Below are 15,695 nucleotides of genomic sequence, written 5' to 3'. Positions count from 1 at the left end.
AACAGACGTGGACTTGAACCCAAACCTTTAGGACTTCAGATTTGTTTTACTACTAGGAGTGATAATGGTGAAGTATTAAGAGCCTCAAACTACATGTACCTGGCTTTATGTACCTGACAAACTTAGCCGCATGACAATAATCCACACATACACACACACACAACCAACCATAAAATACATCAAAGAAGTCAGACTAAGTCATCTCTTTATATACTGGTATATGTATTGAAGTATCAAAAGAAAATACACTACAGGAAGTTTTGTACATTTCTCTACTGATTCCCTGAACAAGATCATGAAAAGTTAACACCAGGTTTTAACGGACACATGCACACATCCATGGGGAACCATTCTCCAGAACAAAGTGCAGTAGCATGTACATGTGTAGTACATGTCTCTTATATGCAGATATGCACATAATGTCCTCCCATTCTCACACATAAACAAGGACAGCAATTGTTTGATTTCTACAACTTCCTACCTTTGTCAAGCAGGCAATAAGGCGTGATCACTAGCACTGATCTATTTTATGTCCTTACTGGAATGTTGTTCAACGCCAGGAATTTTTCACTTGTACAATGGCCAGTTTTACAAGATTAGGAGACCAGAGTATAACACCACATAATGTTATCTGTCCAACTCACTAATTGCACTCAGAGTTGTGTCATCTTTCTTTGAGATGAATGAGTTTCACAACTGACATAACATAGCACATAGCTTGAATGTAGAGATGACTTCTCTCCTCTGAACACAGCCACTGTCACTTCCCTTTGTAACCCGTGATATTGAGCAGTTCCAGTCATAAACTTCATGAGAATTCACTTTAACATATGCTCTACCGCATTCATGGCTACAGCCCGAAAACCATCTACTCCGTATTATCAGACATCCTTCTACCTTAGTCTTCGACCCGTTTCCAGTCCTGATGCCTTGCATCAAGCCTTTCACATTCTGATCATCAAGTTTCTAGTGTCCCTGGATCTTTGTCCTCATTTATGTGCCCTCATCCTTCAATCCAGTCTCGGTGCTCACACAGAAGCAGCCCTCTGATAGGCCTTTGACTTGTCCTCGCTTTGTTTGTAGCCTAACGAATGAGAACTTTCTAATCATTTCTTTGTCTTCCTTCAGTCATCCTCCAGTTCCCCAAACAGATGCAAGGCCTTGACTTGTCCTCTTTTAGCATCTGTTCCCCTCCTAATGATAATTTTCCCTCATCCTTCAGTCCTCAACCAGCTTCCAGTGCCCCCCGCAGAAACATCCTCGCGCCCAGCCCTGCTCCCACGCCTTCAGGATGGGCACCTTGGCCGACGCTTGGAGCTGGGACACACAACCACAACGACAACACTGCTTGATGGGCTCTGCAAACTTTACGCCCAGCTGCGTATGGCGAATAATGTCGTGTTTCTGTTTTGACTCCACGACCATGTCTGGCAGGGCGATATGCGGCGCCCGGCTCTTGTCCAGAATAAAGTCCGGCTCCTCTGAGAGCGTGAAGTAGAGAGGTTGTGGCTGGGTGAAGACGGACTCACAGCGACTGGTGTGGCCAAAGCTCTGGTCCAGACTAGGAATGAAGATCTTGCTGGGCAGCAGGCAGCACTCGTCAATCAGGCTCTCGTCAAAGTCCTTGCCATCCTTACAGCACAGCCAGGCTTTAGTGATGAGTTTGAAGAGGTGAGACAGGGTGTCCACGTTGCTAGGGACAACAAATGTGGCCTGACAGGAACTGATCATGGTCCAAATCCTCATGATGACGAGTAGCTCGCGCAGGAGGCTCAGGCAGGGGGGGTCCCTCACTATGGTGGCCCCGGGGAAGTTGGAGAAGGATTGGAAGTGAGGGACAATGGTCAGCAGGTGCAAACAGAAACTACTGACCCACTGCATGAGGTGCTGGATGGACAGGAGAACAGCTGTAATAGAAAAGACAGAAAAATACAATATCCTGAGGTGCTGGATGGACAGAACAGCTGTGATAGAAAAGAGAGCGAGTGAGGGCTTGGTGTTTAACATCGTAACATTAGGGTGCAAGTGCGTGTAATGTGCCTCCTTGTTGCAGGACAGATTTCTTTTGTATATTGATCTACCGTACTAGAAAGACTTCACGCCATTCTATAGTCTAGCACAGTAATACACCAGAGAAAGATAAGACAACACGTCTTCATCGTTGAAGGCCCCAAGCCGCACTGCTTTATTCAGAGAAGACCGCGTGGCATGTACATCAGTATGCAAAGTGATACGTCACTGATACGTCACAAGACGTGATATATTACACTCCTCCCTTTTTAGATGCGAAGTAACCTTGAGAACATTAACAAAGTTTCAATTAACTTTTAACTTCTTTAAACCTTGTAACATTTTGTTTCTTACAACAATGTTTCATTTTACTTAGATACATTTTATGACACCAACATTAAAACAATGTCACAAGTTTGCTCTAAAAAAACAGTCAACAACCAAGACATAAAATCTGAGTACATATGTATCTAGAACTTTAGAACAGCTGCAGCACTGAATACATATTACAAATCAAGTCTTCGTGGAGGTCTACTTACTCTACCAGACCTTCGAGGAATAAACACAGGAGAATCACATGACACAGTGTCATCAGGTTTACAATCTTGATCAAAAACTTTCGGTGTACATTTAGTAGATTCAGGTAAAGCTACTGCTTCCTTTATTGGACTTGGCACATTAGTTTGTACACTCGGATCATTTACATGTGGATTTCTGACAATGCTTGGATTATTTGGTGCAACACATGTATCCTTCCCTAGTAATACGTCATTTGGATTTTGATCAGATTTAACATTTACAGAGTCATCACAAATAAGATGATCAGCATGAACATAGCGTTTGTTATTACCTGGAACTCGCACAATATAAGTGTGAGGACCTTTAATTGCAACAATGGTACCGGGGATCCATTTTACCTTTCCTCCCCTGATATTTCTTACCCGTACATGCTGATACAAATCAAATTTACGTACAGTGGGATTCAAACCATCGTGATGAAATTTGCTAGCTGTCTGTTTTCTTTCTACCTTTCTTTGTAAGTTAGGCTTTAACAAAGACAACCTAGTTCGCGGCGTTCGCTTCAGAAACAACTCAGCTGGCGTAATACCAGTCGTAGTGTGAGGAGTATTTCTGTAACATGACAGAACATGGGCTATTCTACTTTGAATACTCTCAGACTTTTCACACTTTTTGAACATTCTCTTAAAGCTCTGAACATTTTTCTCAGCTAACCCATTACTTGCAGGATGGTAAGGGGGACACAAAGTATGATCAATATCATTACATTTCAAAAAATCAGAAAACAAATCAGCAATGAACTGGGGTCCATTGTCTGAAACAATTTGTTGCGGTAAACCATACCTTGCGAACAAAGACCGAAGAACAGTAATAGTAGCACTTGCTGTGGTACTTGACATTGGAAAACATTCTAACCACTTAGAATAACTGTCGACTACAATAAAAAATTGCTGACCATCGATTTCAGCAAAATCAACATGAATTCTCTGCCATGGCTCTGTAGCCCAAGGCCACAATAACAAAGGTACAGACTTCGGCACTTTTTGTGATTCTACACAACTCGGACATGTTCTGACTAAGTCTTCTATATCTTGATCTAATCCAGGCCACCAGACGAAAGATCTAGCCAAAGCTTTCATCCTACACATGCCGGGATGACCATCATGTAATTCAGTTAACAACATTTCTTGAAGTTTAGTTGGTACAACTACTCTCCTACCCCATAATATACAACCATCATCAATTGACAATTCATCTCGTTTTGACCAATAGGGTTGCAAAGTCATATCAGTACAATAATTTGGCCAACCTGAAGATGTAAAATCTAACACTTTACATAATGTAGCATCTTTACATGAAAAATCAGCTATCTGTTTAGCTGTCACAGGTAGATCGCTTAATACTGTACTACAAATATACATTTCATCAGGATCTGCAGTGTGAGAATCATCCACTGGTAATCTACTTAACATATCTGCATTTGCATTATTTTCTGAAGATCTGTATACAATATCATACGAATATCCACTAAGCAACAATGCCCAGCGCTGCATCCTAGCTGCTGCTAATGCAGGAATACCAGATTTGGAACCAAAAATTCTTGTTAGGGGTTGATGATCAGTTACAAGAGTAAATTTCCTACCAAACAAGTACAAATGAAATTTCTTTATTCCATACACAATTGCCAATGCTTCTTTCTCTATTTGTGCATAGTTCTTCTCTGCACAACTTAATGTACGTGATGCATAAGCTACAGGTCTTTCTGAACCATCATTCAACTTATGGCTTAACACAGCTCCTAATCCATAAGGACTTGCATCTACACTTAATACTAAACGCATCTTAGGATTATAGTGCATAAGCACGCTATCACCTGTTAAAACAGTCTTAGCATTTTGAAAAGAAGTTTCACACTCTTTAGTCCATTTCCACATTACTGACTTGTTAAGTAACGAATACAAAGCATGTAAATTTGATGACAGATTTGGTACAAATTTACCATAGTAATTCAACATTCCAAGAAATGACTTAAGTTCTGACACATTCTGTGGTCTAGGTGCATTTCTAATTGCATCTGTCTTGCTTTGCAATGGTTTTATACCCTCAGCACACAGCTTATGACCCAAAAATGTCACACTTTCTTTGAAAAATTCACATTTTTCTCCATTTAACTTGACATTGTGTTTCCTCAATCTAGAAAATACTTTCTCTAACACAACAAAATGCTCTTTCTCAGTTTCAGTTGCTACAAATATATCATCCATGTAACATAGCACGTGATCAATATTTGACAATATTTTATCCATAGTAGCCTGAAAAATGGAAGGCGCTGTTTTGACACCAAAACATAACCGTTTAGTTGCTAACAATCCTTTGTGAGTATTTAACACAAGCAACTTAGCAGATTCATCATCTAAATAAAGCTGATTAAATGCACTAGTCAAATCTAGTTTTGAAAACACTTTTGGCTGTGAACCATACTGGGATATCTTAGCAAACAGATCTTGAGTATTTGGTAATTTATATCCATCATCTTTAATCAATTCATTAACTGCTTTATAATCACCACACACTCTAATAGACTTATTAGGTTTCACAACATGGACTGTCGGTGAAGCCCATTCACAACTGTCAACTGGATACAAAATCTCTGATTCAATCAATCGGTCATATTCTTTTTCAACATCTCCAAGCAAAGAATATGGTACAGGTCTAGCCTTCTGATATACTGGTTTAACATTATCTTTCAATGCCAATGATGCTTTAAAACCTTTAATACCATTACCTTCATACGTAAACAGTACACTGTTCTGTCGTAACAGCTCATTGAAACAATCAGAAAAATCATCAGACTGCGGTACATGTTTAGGTAACTTCTTTGTTAGACCAACTTCATTTACAGTGAAAATACTTTGCCAATCCAATTTGATATGTTTTAACCAATCTCTACCCAATAAACATGGTTTCTGACCTTTTACAACAATCAAGTCAAGTTCTACAAGTGGGTTTTCCTCGTACTTTACAGGCACTCTAATTTCTCCCAAAATAGGTACAGGTTCATTTGTATAACTACGCAATGTGATGTTTACATGTCTGAGCGGGAACATTGTTAAACAACTTTTATACAATGTTTCAGATACAGTCGAGCGTGAGGCTCCTGTATCAAGCTCCATTTGTATGTTAGAATGTCCTACAGTAATATCTACTTTAATAGGTTTCATGCTTTGAGTTTGATTTACATTATAATTACCGTAGAGTCCAAATTCATCATGATCAAATTCAGAATTACTGTCTCTTGACTCATCAGCATCATTTAAAATGTCCACGTATTTCGCTGAATTTCTTGATTTGAACTTACTTTGCGAATGTCCACGACCGCCTCTTGTACCTCTGCTGCCGGTATTTCCACCACTGTTAGAATTTGTGTTATCACTTTTCGGACACATGGCCTTGATATGTCCTCGCTGTCTACACCCATAACACTCAGCATCTCTCAGTCGACATTCTCCAGTACTATGGTTTCTCCCACCACAGCATTTGCAGCCATCGCCGGATGTACTACGGTGTGCTTGGTCACGACCGCGTCCTCTGCCTCGACGTCCGCCTCTCCTCCCGGGGAACAGTCGGTTCATCTCCGCCGTGCCGTCGTTCATGCTCTCTCGATTAGCGGCATTCGCTAATTCGTCCGCTAGGCATTTCCTTCTTGCTTCGTCAAATGTAAGATTTCGCACAGATAGTAGATGTGTCTGAGTACGTGACATCTTCTGATTCAGTCCCGAAACTAGCTTGTCTCGTAAGGCATCGCCTAGAAAATTGCCGTAATCACAAGTAGAAGCCAATTTCTTCAGACGGACAATAAAGTCTGCCACTGATTCCTTGTCACCTTGTTTCGACACTCTGTCAAACCGAAATCTTTCTGCCATTACATTTGGAGTGGGCGCATAATGTTCTTTCAAGAGGTCCTTCAGTTCCTGATACGTTTTCGTTCTAGGGGCGTCTGGACTACACAAGTTTTTGAGAAGTTTGTATGCTTCTGGACCGATGAGCGATAGGAATAAATTTGCCTTCCTCTCGTTTTCGATGGCGTTCGCTGCCATAAAAGCGTCGCATCTGTCCGTGTAATCTTCAAAAAGTTCAACACTCTCATCAAAAACTCCTAGATTCCCGAAAACTGCCATTTTCCCTTATATGTAGGTACGTTTCGTCTCGTCGCCAGTTTTGTATATTAATCTACCGTACTAGAAAGACTTCACGCCATTCTATAGTCTAGCACAGTAATACACCAGAGAAAGATAAGACAACACGTCTTCATCGTTGAAGGCCCCAAGCCGCACTGCTTTATTCAGAGAAGACCGCGTGGCATGTACATCAGTATGCAAAGTGATACGTCACTGATACGTCACAAGACGTGATATATTACAATTTCCACAGCTCTTTTATCCAGTGCTGCTTCACTGAGACGACTTACTGCAGGCAAGTAAGTCACCTCACCCGAGCCATTATAGTGATATGGGTCAACCAGTGATTATACTATCCCCTTAATACTGAACGCCAAGTGAGGAAGCAATAACTTCCTCTTTTCAAGTCTTAGGTGTGACTAAACCCTGGATTGACCCTGGATCTACTGCTCCCAAAGAAGACACTATACCAACTGAGCCACTGGGGCTGGTGATGATGGAAGAGAGAAGAAAATACAACATCTTGAAGAGCTGGATGGAAGAATATAAAAATATGATATAAAGAGGTGCATATCATGTGCTGCAATGTGTATTTCCATGGAAAAAGTAATTTGTTCATGCAAACACCATTCATTTTTACATGGTGTGGGCTGCATTATTTTACATGTGTGGTTATCATAACAACTGCATCAAAGCAGTGAAAGATGTCAGTGTAACAACAACAACAACCCAGAGAGATAACTTACCAGAATCCACTATGAATTCACTGCTCTCCAGATGAGGGATGATCTTGTCCACGTCTGTCTCCAGCAGGTTCTTGTTACAGACAGATGACAAACGTTCAGCAGGGCTCTGAAACACCCGCATTGGTAAATTATTGCTACATCTGAAAATAAGTTTATCAAATCGTTCATCCAGGTGCCTCAATACACCATGCTCATTTATTTGTTTCCTTATTTATTCCTTCCGCATTTCTTAGCTTTATTCTAACAGCCTATTCATTTTATTTCAGGCAATGATACTATTTCCTTTATGTTGTCTTCTTAGAATGGTAGCCTGAGCCCTCACTGATTCGCATGGTCAGAGCACTGTCTCTCTACGTCTGTAAAGCCCTTGACCAATGAGAATGTGTGTTTAACTGGAGCCATCGCTGTTTTAGCTGCGCAACCTTGCGTCAGGAGGTTTGTCAGGTGATTGGAGAAGGGTGGTTGCCTTCTTCACCACTTCGGGCACTCTGGTTTCCTCCACCCAGTAATCTGACCCCCATGGAAGTGGAGAATTAGAAATCATTATGGCATTTAACATCAATGAAATAAAAACATAACAATACTGAGATAAGAACTGTCATATTGGTTTTGCCACTACAGTTAAATAAGCTGTGAAGAAGGCAGCTGAATTATTGATGACTTACTTTATCTTGAGCAGACACAGCTTTGGGACGGAGAATCTTGATGAATGCCTGAGCCACCCCTGTCAGCATAAGCTTAGCCTGGCAGTCCGCCGCTTTCAGCTGAGTCACTGTGCTGCTCTGATACAACGACAACTTGACACTCATAAAGCGACTGTAGAGAAGCTCCTGCATGCTCTGTGGCTGTTTGTTAAACACATCAGTCAGGCGCTGACACACAACCTCTATGATACCTGTGACAACAACATCAGCACCCAAATATAGTGTGCAAAATAAGAAGCAAGTATACAGCCTTACAAGATTGTTTCATACAGTAAAGGACCAGCGAAGAATGTGCATATCACCATTATTTTCTCTAATTAATCATTTGACATTTGACATTGAATGAAATATTTAAATTGGTAAGATTCCTTAAGTTAGAAATCTTTGAACTGAAGTTTCCAACCAAATGCATGTAATATGTAAAAATATCAACACATGAAGTGACAGAGTGGCCCGGAAAAAAATCTCACTTTGAGTCTCCAATCATAAATGGAGTCTCCATTGAAATACAGACAAGGAGGGGAAAATCAGCTTTAGCCAATGAGCCAAGAGCAGGTAACTCAATGAAATATTCAAATCATTTAAAAAAAAAAATTGATGAAATGGCCCCAGTCACTCAATGCTATTCCCTGGGCACGACACAATACCGGTAAAAGTGATGTTAAGTAATAAGCATTCATTTATTACCTGGCTTATCTACAATATAGCTGAGCTACTGCCAAAGTGATGTTCAGCCATAATCAAGCGTTTATTACCTGGTCTAATTACGATAGAGGTGTGCTGCTGCCAGAGTGATGTTCAGCCATAATCAAGCATTTATTACATGGCCTAATTATGATAGAGGTGTGCTACTGCCAGAGTGATGTTCAGCCATAATCAAGCATTTATTACATGGCCTAATTACGATAAAGGTGTGCTGCTGCCAGAGTGATGTTCAGCCATAATCAAGCATTTATTACATGGCCTAATTACGATAGAGGTGTGCTGCTGCCAGAGTGATGTTCAGCCATAATCAAGCGTTTATTACCTGGTCTAATCACGATAGAGGTGTGCTACTGCCAGAGTGATGTTCAACCATAATCAAGCGTTTATTACCTGGTCTAATCACGATAGAGGTGTGCTACTGCCAGAGTGATGTTCAGCCATAATCAAGCATTTATTACATGGCCTAATTACAATAGAGATGTGCTACTGCCAGAGTGATGTTCAGCCATAATCAAGCATTTATTACCTGGTCTAATCACGATAGAGGTGTGCTACTGCCAGAGTGATGTTCAGCCATAATCAAGCGTTTATTACCTGGTCTAATCACGATAGAGGTGTGCTACTGCCAGAGTGATGTTCAACCATAATCAAGCGTTTATTACCTGGTCTAATCACGATAGAGGTGTGCTACTGCCAGAGTGATGTTCAGCCATAATCAAGCATTTATTACATGGCCTAATTACGATAGAGGTGTGCTACTGCCAGAGTGATGTTCAGCCATAATCAAGCATTTATTACATGGCCTAATTACAATAGAGATGTGCTACTGCCAGAGTGATGTTCAGCCATAATCAAGCATTTATTACCTGGTCTAATCACGATAGAGGTGTGCTACTGCCAGAGTGATGTTCAGCCATAATCAAGCATTTATTACATGGCCTAATTACAATAGAGGTGTGCTACTGCCAGAGTGATGTTCAGCCATAATCAAGCGTTTATTACCTGGTCTAATCACAATAGAGGTGTGCTACTGCCAGAGTGATGTTCAGCCATAATCAAGCATTTATTACATGGCCTAATTACAATAGAGGTGTGCTACTACCAGAGTGATGTTCAGCCATAATCAAGCATTTATTACCTGGTCTAACTACGATAAGGCTGTACAACTGCCAGAGTGATGTTCATCCATAATCAAGCATTTATTACCTGGTCTAACCAGCAGCAGAATGTCCCACCAGTCAAAGCCTGAGACAATACAGTACTCTAATAGGAAGACGAGATGATGGGTAGGGAACTGAACTGTCCCCTCCCTCAGGTTCAATGATCGGTACAGGTAGAGACTGGTGCCGTGCACACCCACCAATCCACAGCCAGAAGCTGTCTGTTCTAAGGCCGTGAAATGCGGAATAGTTCGCCCTTTCTTCTCTGAGCTGAGGGACTGCTGGGAATCATTAGGGGATGCTGAGATCACCTGGTTCTTGTGCTTGTGAATCAGTTTAACCATGCCATCTTTGTACGTGGCAGCGACGTAGGCGATGATACCGCCTGCATCTGTCAGATAACGGTTGACGTAAAGCTTTGGGGTTGCCATGGCAACAAGAGGAGAGGTGTGTGACACCGATGCCTTGTGCATCCATTTGGCATTTGTTAGGGTGCTGTCCGTTTTGGCGTTACCTTGGAACATTTTGTGCAGTGTGAAGGTCTGATCAATCAACTGCCAGACCTCAATGCAGCTGTTAACTTGGTCACTGTGACCAATGAGGAGAGTGTCGCTGTTCTCCGGGCTTGCAAAGCTCAGGTGGCTGATTCGCGAGTCCTTCCACTGTGTGTCACCCGTGTCTTTGACATAGAGACTGGCCTGAGCCTGACAGGAAATGTGGCACAGTGAGCCGGTGGAGGTTAGCCTAATGCGGAAACACTGCACAGCCGCGGAGACTTGACCATCCGTGACAGCCACCAGGAATTCGCCATTCTGTCTGTGTGCCACATCAGCCAGGCTGATTCGCAGGTGGGTGGGAGCCAAACTCTCCTGAGCAGTCACGATGGGCTCTCCTGCAGACCGCACTAAACTGGCCATTGTCTGAAAACATTGACGAAAGTTGAGTGACAAACTGCTTCCCACATGTATCACAAGTGACTCAATCAAGTATGGTTAACAACACCAATGATACAATGTTTTAAAATTACTCTGAAAATGAGGGAGGTACAAAGAAGCTATCCATAGCCTTCCTTCGGCCACTCACAACATCATTTGTTTTACTTCTTCATCCAGTTTAACATCAGAAAGTGTTCAGCACTTAAAAAAGCCATAAAAGGAATAAATTATGAAGATTTTGGCAGGAAAAGGCAAACTCGTCGAAATGAGAAACTGTGAATAACTTACTAAGCCAGTAGCCGTGACAATGATGAATCCATCCATAGCCTTCCCCCCAATGTTACTGAGGGTGGGGGAAAACTGGGCACGACAGAACTTCTCAGAGTATATCAGGCTATCTTTCTTCTCCAGATTCAGGTTCACCTTAAAGATACAAATGTAAAAGTCATACTATACAACAGAACTCTGCTCTCTTTAATGAAGAAGAACAAGAATGCCTCTTGGATCTGAATGCAGCAGCTAATACTATTACTAACCCATGTCTTACCAACTCATCTTCTGGCTTGCTAACACCAATTTTCCTTCAAAGCCACCCTGATGCTTGCAAAATAAACTCTATTTCAGGAAGATGAAGATTCTTATGATAAAGTGGCCCTAAATCACAAGGTTACTGTTCCTGATCTACTTCCATCATGTTTGCACAAGCTATAGAGACACCTCAAAGATAATCCAGTAAAAAGAGTGACACAGGCGAGCTTTGCACAAATCAATCCAGTAAAAAGAGTAACACAGACGAGCTTTGCACAAATCAATCCAGTAAAAAGAGTAACACAGACGAGTTTTGCACAAATCAATCCAGTAAAAAGAGAGACACAGACGAGCTTTGCACAAATCAATCCAGTAAAAAGAGTGACACAGGCGAGCTTTGCACAAATCAATCCAGTAAAAAGAGTGACACAGGCGAGCTTTGCACAAATCAATCCAGTAAAAAGAGTAACACAGACGAGCTTTGCACAAATCAATCCAGTAAAAAGAGTAACACAGACGAGTTTTGCACAAATCAATCCAGTAAAAAGAGTGACACAGACGAGCTTTGCACAAATCAATCCAGTAAAAAGAGTAACACAGATGAGCTTTGCACAATTCAATCCAGTAAAAGAGTGACACAGGCGAGCTTTGCACAAATCAATCCAGTAAAAAGGGTAACACAGACGAGCTTTGCACAAATCAATCCAGTAAAAAGAGTGACACAGACGAGCTTTGCACAAATCAATCCAGTAAAAAGAGTGACACAGACGAGCTTTGCACAAATCAATCCAGTAAAAAGAGTAACACAGACGAGCTTTGCACAAATCAATCCAGTAAAAAGAGTAACACAGACGAGCTTTGCACAAATCAATCCAGTAAAAAGAGTGACACAGGCGAGATTTGAACAAACCAATCCAGTAAAAAGAGTAACACAGACGAGCTTTGCACAAATCAATCCAGTAAAAAGAGTGACACAGGCGAGCTTTGCACAAATCAATCCAGTAAAAAGAGTAACACAGGCGAGCTTTGCACAAATCAATCCAGTAAAAAGAGTAACACAGGCGAGCTTTGCACAAATCAATCCAGTAAAAAGAGTAACACAGGCGAGTTTTGCACAAATCAATCCAGTAAAAAGAGTGACACAGACGAGCTTTGCACAAATCAATCCAGTAAAAAGAGTGACACAGACGAGCTTTGCACAAATCAATCCAGTAAAAAGAGTGACACAGACGAGCTTTGCACAAATCAAAAGTACCTCAGGATGAGTACTGTTGTTCCACGCTTTCACATTAATGTGTTTTGTCTGCTTCTGGATGGCGGATTGCTTATTGCAACTGCCTTTAAGTTTCACCCATGAAAATTTCATAGAATAGCCAGCATGAAAAAAAGAAACTCACCAGAACTCCCGTATGAAACCATGCTTGTGCCAAAATATCCTCGTACGGAAGCTGGACTTTCCCAAGACTGTTCCAGCTGTTTAACAAATTGTCCTATAAATGAAAGCCACAACATTTTAAACAACTAATACTGGTTCTTCACATAAAGAGGTGCTACAATGTAGTTTTGGCATTTTCTTTTTGTTTCACGTGAACGCTACTAATTTCAACTACATTTTATTTTTTAGCCCTCATCTTAAAGGGGCATACTACCAATGTCGAAAAACTTGTGCTGTTATTTTAGACATCATCTAAATAAAGTTGAGACTTCCAGATGTCTACTGACGTGTATCTGACATTTAGTGAACAGTCAAATGTTCGGTTTTATTAGGTGTCCTTTTGACCATCAACTCACTTGAGTCACTGTATTTAGAAATTTGTTTTGGTCAGTTACCGCCCCTTGTTGTCTAGGCGACAAGAGATGTTCAGCGAACTTGAAATGCCAAACCCAGTATTGTGTCCTAATCATGCTGTCTGCCATGTAACTCACTTCTGCCACACAATTACAAATACCTTATTAAACATTATCGTTTAGAAATGAAGATCGGTTTTGGTTTACCAGACTTATAATTTGCTTTTCATCTATCATACTGTTTACATCTGTTTACAAGTGAGCATTGCATTGTGGGAATCTTTGCGCTGCCTCATTTGCATGTTACCTCATCAAACGGACAGTTTAGACCAGTGATGGATTTCCCCTTACAGTTCTCTTAATTGACATTTTTAGGAAAATACATGTATAGACCAAGGAGATTTAGTTAAGAGTACACTGTAGCTCATTTTTTGTATTTCGCTCAACCAAACACCAATTTCTTTCAGCCATATGTCCCTTTGAGCCTCCATGAAAAATAAATCTAAACCAAAGATTATGATTATGTGAGAAATATAAATTTCCATAGCTTATGAAAATGCATATCATACATGTAGCTATCAAAATATCACGTCAATGAGGTCAAATAAAACATTCTGAGCTACTGTATGTTCCTGGCAGAATCATGGTAGATAATAAGTGTCAAGACATTACCTCAAACCTTGAAGCACTTTTCTATACCCATACCTTCATTGCAAAGACATGACAGTAGCCATCGCTATCCGATACCAAGAGTTGACTCCCTTTGATGTCCCATTTCAATCCCACAATACGTGAGGGTAACGTTACAACTTCATGAGCATCCCAAGGTTTATCTAGGTCACATGCATAGACGATGTACTCTCTTTGTAGTATGCTGAAATAAAGTTACCAAAAAAATTATAACAAAATGGTTTGGTTTAATTTATTTATTTTCCTGGCTACAAGCAAAATTTTTTTTTACAGGAAGATTTTTTTTTTTTTAAGGAAGAAATACCAGCAAGGCTCCAAGGTTCTGAAATACATAATATAGGCATTTGACATGTCACAGTGATGCAGGTACATGCAGGTACTCTTAGTTCATAATCATGTACTTATTTTATTTATTTGCTTCTAGCTTAACACCATACATAGCTTTCCCACAATATTTATTTATTTATTTGATCGGTGTTTTACGCCGTACTCAAGAATATTTCACTTATATGACGGCAGCCAGCATTATGGTGGGTGGAAACCGGACATAGCCTGGGGGGAACCCATGACCATCCGCAGGTTGCTGACAGACTTTCCCACGTATGACCGGAGAGGAAGCCAGCATGAGCTGGACTTGAACTCACAGCGACCGCATTGATGTGAGACTCCTGGGTCATTACGCCGTGCTAGCGCGCTAACCAACCGAGCCACGGAGGCCCCCAACTTTCCCACAAATGGGATACAGATATTCACACAATATTAGAGGAAGACAACATTAGACTGTGCAAACCATTCAACTCCAAAGACTGAGTCACTGAGGTCACACAAGCCGTGAGAGTAGGTGAATCTATAAATTCCCCGCCCAAGGCCAGAATTGAATTTTGCGCCTTGTGTGTTCTAGCGACTGAAAGACAAGCACCCCTCGCACTAGCCTGCAGCTAGCACACTATATCTGTATATGGCCCCTCTCATTAACCCTTGCCCCAATTTAAAACAGGACGAAAAGCTGCACCCATTTAGTTACAGTAGTCAGAAAACAGGGTACCACAATTGTAGGGTTAGCCTTTACAGTCTAGCCCTACCACATTGCTATGTTTTACCCTGGTGGAAGACGAGATCGCACTCAAGCGCTCGGAGTGCTCCATTAAACTTATGCTCTGAATGTTTCTACATGTATTCTTAGTAAAGTCATATATTGTTTGGTCGTTGGCCTACCTTGTTAGAAATAAAACCAAAGATAAACAACTGGTAGGCCTCGACTGTGAAGGCTAGACCTAGAACTGTGTTAAGAACAGAGACGAAATAAAATTTTACAGAATGCAACAATATCTAAAAGAACGGATGACTTAAAGTATCGGTCATTTCTCGTGACATCGTGTGTTGCGCCAGTTTAGATTAGTACCAGCTGCACACGGAGATTCCAAAGTACATTGTACCTGAAACTATCTGCCGACGACCCGCCACTGACGCTGAATGCCGCCGCATTTCTGTTTGACACACACAAACACGGCTTGTCTTCCACAATCCAGTCCTTCTTTGCCTTTGTAGAAGACACCCCATTTGTGTCCGTTTTGTAGACTAGCTCCATTATTCAGCTACTCTGTGCACATCAACAGTATCAATTATCTTGCAAAAAACATCTGGGCATTCAGCAGATAATGTAAACACGATGACCGGTGCATTGTGTTGTTGTTGTGCATTGGATACAACGTGCTTCCGGTTTGGGTCTCGC

The 15,695-nt window shown here is 41.1% G+C and overlaps 2 protein-coding genes across 2 annotated transcripts; one reads left to right on the top strand and one right to left on the bottom strand.

The window, feature by feature from the left end:
• Positions 1-219: 219 nt before the first annotated feature.
• On the bottom strand, positions 220-15,614 carry LOC135472694 (mediator of RNA polymerase II transcription subunit 16-like). The gene is made up of 8 exons (XM_064752320.1): positions 15,400-15,614; positions 13,979-14,147; positions 12,883-12,975; positions 11,246-11,380; positions 10,069-10,942; positions 8,119-8,348; positions 7,454-7,559; positions 220-1,907 (listed from the first exon to the last, which is right to left on the bottom strand). Exons 1-8 carry the CDS (start codon positions 15,549-15,551, stop codon positions 1,219-1,221), a joined length of 2,448 nt encoding a protein of 815 aa, XP_064608390.1. The 5' UTR covers positions 15,552-15,614; the 3' UTR covers positions 220-1,218.
• On the top strand, positions 11,586-12,842 carry LOC135472306 (probable DNA repair protein RAD50). Its single transcript, XM_064751754.1, has 4 exons — positions 11,586-11,605; positions 11,817-12,117; positions 12,159-12,378; positions 12,589-12,842. The coding sequence occupies exons 1-4, from the start codon at positions 11,586-11,588 to the stop codon at positions 12,840-12,842; spliced, it is 795 nt and encodes a 264-aa protein (XP_064607824.1).
• Positions 15,615-15,695: the final 81 nt, after the last annotated feature.

The sequence above is a fragment of the Liolophura sinensis genome, chromosome 8 (genome assembly GCF_032854445.1).
Source record: "Liolophura sinensis isolate JHLJ2023 chromosome 8, CUHK_Ljap_v2, whole genome shotgun sequence".
NCBI classification, from domain to species: Eukaryota; Metazoa; Mollusca; class Polyplacophora; order Chitonida; family Chitonidae; genus Liolophura; species Liolophura sinensis.
This window is presented reverse-complemented; position numbering and strand designations above follow the sequence as displayed.

What these genes read in the sequence shown, in the direction of transcription:
- LOC135472306 (XM_064751754.1), top strand. Translation starts at nt 11,586, where the DNA reads ATGAAGATTCTTATGATAAA. An exon ending in ATGAAGATTCTTATGATAAA is followed by an intron (nt 11,606 to 11,816) that starts GTGGCCCTAAAT and finishes AAATCAATCCAG; the next exon opens with TAAAAAGAGAGACACAGACG. An exon ending in CAGTAAAAAGAGTGACACAG is followed by an intron (nt 12,379 to 12,588) that starts GCGAGATTTGAA and finishes AGAGTAACACAG; the next exon opens with GCGAGTTTTGCACAAATCAA.
- LOC135472694 (XM_064752320.1), bottom strand. Translation starts at nt 15,551, where the DNA reads ATGGAGCTAGTCTACAAAACGGACACAAATGGGGTGTCTTCTACAAAG. An exon ending in GTCATGTCTTTGCAATGAAG is followed by an intron (nt 12,976 to 13,978) that starts GTATGGGTATAG and finishes TTTCATTTATAG; the next exon opens with GACAATTTGTTAAACAGCTG. An exon ending in GGTTTCATACGGGAGTTCTG is followed by an intron (nt 11,381 to 12,882) that starts GTGAGTTTCTTT and finishes TGTATCTTTAAG; the next exon opens with GTGAACCTGAATCTGGAGAA.